The sequence below is a fragment of the Suricata suricatta genome, chromosome 17, assembly GCF_006229205.1.
Source record: "Suricata suricatta isolate VVHF042 chromosome 17, meerkat_22Aug2017_6uvM2_HiC, whole genome shotgun sequence".
NCBI classification, from domain to species: Eukaryota; Metazoa; Chordata; class Mammalia; order Carnivora; family Herpestidae; genus Suricata; species Suricata suricatta.
In genome coordinates, this window is record NC_043716.1 from 424,946 (window position 1) to 430,484 (window position 5,539).

The following is a 5,539-nucleotide window of genomic DNA, read 5'->3' on the forward strand; positions in this document are numbered from 1 at the left end:
GGGCGAGGCGGTGCTGGTGGGCACTGAGATCTCCCTGTAAGCCCCAGCCCCAGTGGGGCTCCAGAATGCTCCTGAGGGAGCGGGTGGTCTACAGGGGTCCCGGCCTCCCCACCCCCACTGCTCACTCCGAGCTGGCGGCCTTCTGCTGGGCTGAAAGCAGCCGCTGGCCAGCCTGCGGGACCCCCAGGAAGGCCTTCCCGAGGAGGGGCGGGGGCCCTGGACCTCTGGTTCCTCTTGTCCTGGAGGCCACCGAGCCAGGCTCTATAAATAGCCCGGGAAGGGGCGGGGGGCAGGTCGGGCAGGGCTGCAGGGGCCAGGCCTCTGGGTGGGAGGCGCGGAGGGGGTGAGGGGAAGGCAGAGAGCCTGAGGCCCCGCCCCCAGATGACCACAGCGGGGTCAGCAGGGCACAGTGACTGCAGGGCCATCCTCCTTCCCCCCCACGCCCCGCCCCAGGCGGCTCTCTGGGGGCCTGAGGGCTCCAGGGTTTGCTGCCCCAGACACCGCTTCCCCAGGGACCCAGGGACCCAGGACAAGCTCTGCGGGGGGTACTTGCTCTTCCCTGACCTCAGTGTCATCTCTCGGGGCTGCAGTGCCTAGGGTGTGGGCAGGGAGCTAGGGCGGGCCAGGGGAGGCCTCTCGGGCCGTGGGGTCGGGGCTTAGGGGCCGGGGCTCCTGGAGATGGAAAACGTGAGCCCAACGGCCTTATCCGGGCTGGGAGCTGTCTCCACCCCACACCCTGCCCAGCCCCAGCCTCCGCGGGCAGGACCCCAAGCCACTCCACACTCCACGCCGGGGACAGGGTGGGGCTCGTTTCCAGGCCGCCCAGGCCTCAGTAGAGGCCCCTGGGAGGCTCGTCCTCCACGGAGAGCCAGAGGGCCAGCAGGGGCCGGGAGGCGGGAGGCCTGCTCAGTGGGACCGCCTCCCCGCACCAGGGCACCCCTGGCGTTGTGCATGCAAGCGTCCTCAGAGCAGCCCCGGCTCCCAGGATCTGCACCTTCTAGATCAGACTGGACTTCTGGGTCTTCCAGAGACGGGGCCTGTGACACTGTGATGGAGCTCACGCCCCAGCCCGCATGTCTGAGTATGTGAGCTTGTGTGGACACAGGACACGGAAGAATCTGCACGTGTGCATGAGCAGCCGAGGACATGTCCCAGTGTCGGCGTCGGCACACACACAGGTGCATAAACACGGGCTCGCCACCTGAGCAAGGGCGTAAAAATCCCTCCTACAGACACGGCACGGCCAATGAGCACGTGCCCTGCACACGTGTGTGCAGGTGCGTGCGTGGGTACAACCGACTCCGTAGCGCCCACACCTTTCCTCTCCACAGACACTCCTGCCATGTACTCAAAAGTGTGGTGCGTGCACAGACCCGCCCTCGGGTGCTCGGGGGAGGGATGGACAGCACACACTTCCGAGTGGCTGGCCGACGGTCCCCGGGGAAGGACGGATGAAGTGCAAGGTTTGGTTGGAGTGGCCCAGGGCCCAGAGTCCTTCCCAGCCTCCCAGGCTCCCGGATCCGCCCCCACCGCCGCCATGGCCACCTGGCACAGCCCCGTGTGCCCCTCTCCTGGGCCCTGCTGGAGACAAGACTCCAAGGCCTGCCCACCTGGGCCTTCTGTTCCTGCACAGCCTCTACCAGGGTCCCACCTCCCTGCTCGGCTCTCCGCTGGCTCCTGAGCCCGACAATGGGTGGGACATGGGGAACAGCGGCTTGGGTCACCAGCCTTGCGGTCTCCTGCGAGGCAGGGGTTTCCAGGACAGGCGCTGCGTTCAGGAGTGGGCATGAGGTGTTTGCCAGGGCACCCAGGCCTGGAGTGGATTCCTGTCAGCGTGTCCCCTCTGGGAGCCTGCAGCTGTGGACCTGCTCTCACGCATCCGTCCGGTCACAGGCCGAAGGGCCAGGCGGGTTAGCTGCCTTGTGGGCTGAGGGCAGTAAGCAGGGTGTGTGGGGCCAATCAGGCCTGACAGATGACAGGTCTGGCCTGGCCCATGACGCTCTGACCTGCGCCGTTCGGGGCAGAGGGGCTTGGAAGGATGCCTTGTGCAAAGGCTGAGGTGACCCAGCACGTGGGCTGTGCCGCCCCTGTGAGTGCCCAGGGCTCACCGTTCCCTTCAGCACACCCTCTCTGTGACCCGTCCTATCCCCCAGGTATCCAGGGGGCACTGGGGGCCACCCTTGCCTCTCCTCCCTCCCTCTGTCCATCGTCCGTCCATCTAACATCATCCTCCTGGCCCTGCTGCTCGCCGTGAGCCCACTTTGCCCTGGCGTTCAGTCACCCAGGGTTTCTTGAGGACTTTCTAAAGCCAGTTGCTGATCCAGGTGTGTGGGCAGAGCCAGAGAGACCCTGCTCTCTGAGGATGTGCGTACGTGTGGTGCTCGTGCACAGGGACACAGGGACCGGGGTGCAGGGATGGAGAGGCAGCCAGTGGGCAGAGGGGCGTGACGCTGACCCTTTCACTTCCTCTGTTCTTGCCCCACCCAGTAAGCCCGACCTGACCTGCGATCCCAGGAACTGAGGGGTCGGGGAGCAGGGAAGCAGGCTGGAGGCCGGTGGGTATAGAGCGGGGGCGGGGCTGGAGGCAGAGAAGTGGGTGATTGTACCCGGGGAGGGTGTGTAGGTGCGCAGGGGCAGGACTTAGGGATGAGGGAGGGAACCGTCATTGAGGAAGGTCACTGGGGAGGGCGAGGCCGGGAGATGCTAGTCAGGAGAGAGAGGAGGAGAGCGTGGTCCTCAGGGTCATGGGTGGGGGTGCTGGAGATCTCCGGGGACCAATGGCAGGGGGGTGGAGCCTCCGGCCAGCTGGGGGAGCAGGGGGAGCTGCCCACTCTTGGCCAGATGTGGCTGTTGCCCAGGGCGGTGTGTAGGGACCAGCGCCTTGGTCCTGTCTTCGCATGATTTGCTGTGTGGCCCCCGGGCTAGTCCTCCTTCCTCTTGGGGCCTCAGTTTCCCCATCTCAGGTCTGTGACTGACGTCCCTGGCTTCATGGTTTTGGCCTGGCAGGGATGTGATTTTGAGGAGTGACAGGCAGGAGGGCTGGGACAGGCTTGTCCCATGTCCTGCTTGCAGCCTAGGACAAGAGCAGATCAAGGGCCTAGCGGGCAGTGCAGGGCTCGGAGCCAGGTGAGGGGGAGCCGGACTCCCCCGAGCCCCCTGGACCTGATGGGAGGTCAGCCTCACCAGCTCGCTGACATCAGGGCTGGTGAATGCGGAGGGAGTTCGCATTCATTCAGCAGCCCTCGCCTCCCTCACGGCCTGGTACAGGGTGGGGGCTGAGCTGGGGGGTGGAGCGCGGAAGCCCCCCCCAGCCTGTCTTAGAGCCAGCTTTGGTCCTGCCCCTCCAGCCTAGACTCATCCCTTCCCCCCCTCCCTGCCCCTGAGCCCCTCTTCTTCTCTTTGCTGGTATCTTTCTCCTTCCTAGGCTCATCTCCAGCTACTGACTCAGTGGTCTGGCTGCTAAGGGCGATGGGCCAAGGGGGGAGGCTTGATTCTTGTACCGTCTGCCTTCCCAGAACCCACGGGAGCTGCATCTCTGCCCTGGACATGGCCCCCACTTCAGCAGCAGATGGAGCCCTGCCCTGCCTTCATCGGTTCCTCCCAAATATTCTCATGGAGCATCGGGACAGAGCAGATCACTCACCGAAGGTGGGAGAGGGTGGGAGAGGGTGGGCGAGGGTGGGCGGGCCCTGGCAGCCGGTCTCTGCAGTCCACCGCCTCTTCTTCCCCGTTAGGGTTTCAGCCCCAGCGACCTGGCCAGCCTGCCTGCTGGAGGATGGCAGAGAAGGCTGGACCCCTGCCGGTGCCCCCCTCCCCCACGGTGCTGCCAGGGGGGAGTCATGGCCAGGGGTCAGACTGTCTAGTGCCTCCCAGGACCTCCCACACGGCTCTTCTGTGGGTCCTGAAGAAGAGAAGGGGCTTTTCGGCAGGGACGGGGTCTCTGAACTCCAGGCTCAGGTGGCCAGACCTGCAGGGGCCGAGAGCACTGGGGGCCAGCGTCTATGAAATGTTCTGCCCAGAGAAACAACTCAGGGAGTAGTTTGGCTCACTCTGTGCCGACGGCTACTAGAACACACACACACACACACACACACACACACGCACACACACACGCAACATGCATGCCTTTTGGCACTTGACTTTCTCATGAGATAACTTCTGGAAGGCTCTTTGGATTAGGTACCCAGCTTTCCTTCCTGTCCCCCTGGTGGAGGGGAGCAAGGCGGGGGCTGACACCCAGCATCTTTTAGGCCGACCCAGCTCCTTTGGGGCAGTGTGGGCCAGTCCGGGCGCCTGCGGCTCCAAATTGATCTGGGAGCCTAACAGGACAGGGACAAGCCTTTCAGACCTCTTGTTCCTGAGGTCATCTGGTTGTGCCTGCCTGGGCACTGGGCCTCCTTCAGGTGGGCCTGGCCTTATAAGGAGAAGGCTAGTCAGGAAAAATTTCTATACAAAGGGTAGGATGTTCCCATTTTTATTTTAAATAATTTAAATTTTTTAAAGGTTTATTTGTTCTTGATGTGGAGGAAGGGGCAAAGAGAGAGGGAGACACAGAATCCAAAGCAGACTCCAGGTTCTGGAGAGCCCGACGCAGGGCCCGAACCCACGAACCATGAGATCATGACCTGAGTGGAAGTCGGACGCATAACCGACGGAGCCCCCCAGGCGCCCCTTCCATCCTTATTGTAAATCAGCTTTCGGTTACACGACAGCATCTTTGCCCACCATCCTGTCCTTCTGAAGCCACAACTGTTTCCATTCTTCCGGTTCTGTGACGGGACGGGGGCGGCTTGGAAGGGAGGAGTATCTGGGTTCAGGCATGAACAAGAGTGTTGCAAGGACACAGAGGTGGGAGCCCTGGCCTGTCAGCAGAGGCCAGGAACTGAGACCCTGATGGAGGGACAGGGGCGATCAGTCCAAAGGCCGCTCCTGCCACAGTGGAGACTCAGCCCTAAAAGCGCCCTCCCCTCTCTGCCAGACCTCAGCCTCTCCTGGATCCCCTGCCAGGGGCCCCCTGGTGAGCCTGGCGCCCTTACTGACCACTGGCGAGAAGGGCACAAAGATCGTGCTCCGCAGGGTGGGGCTGGGAGGGGGCCTCCCTACCCCCCTCCTGCTCCCTTTGGTCTTAGGACAGATGCAAGAGAGTCCAGGCAAAGGTCCCACAGGTGAGTGTGTGCTTGTGTGAGGCCAGTGCACAGGGTCGAGGGGGCAGAGACCGCACAGTTCTGGGGACTGCTACCCCCTTCAGGTCACCTCGAGCAGTGGGGGAGTCCCCACCCCCAGGGGAACAGGCCTTCGTGGGGAGCCTGGGTAGGCACAGCCCGCGGCAGTGGTCTCCAGAGTAAAGTCCCCTCCGGGGCCGCAGCCCCTCGTCCAGGCCGCACGCCGCCCACCCTCCGGGGCCGACTCAGGGGGCTCTGGGACCCCGAGCTCTCCCAGCGGCCCTGCCCAACCGGGCAGCGGAGTCCGGGGCTCCCCCTTCCGCGCCTCTGCTACCCGAGGCCCCGCCCCCGCGCGGCGCCCAGTCTTGGGGCTCGCG

At 64.2% G+C, this 5,539-nt stretch overlaps 1 protein-coding gene across 1 annotated transcript in view; it reads left to right on the forward strand.

Annotated features, from left to right (window-relative positions):
* The first annotated feature begins 3,597 nt into the window (after positions 1-3,597).
* The window catches only part of SMTNL2 (smoothelin like 2), an 18,198-nt gene continuing 16,256 nt past the window's right edge, over positions 3,598-5,539 (forward strand). Inside the window, exon 1 of the mRNA XM_029929067.1 lies at positions 3,598-3,648. Within this exon, the coding sequence (XP_029784927.1) occupies positions 3,613-3,648 (36 nt within the window). The 5' untranslated portion in view covers positions 3,598-3,612. The remainder of the gene's footprint in view (positions 3,649-5,539) is intronic.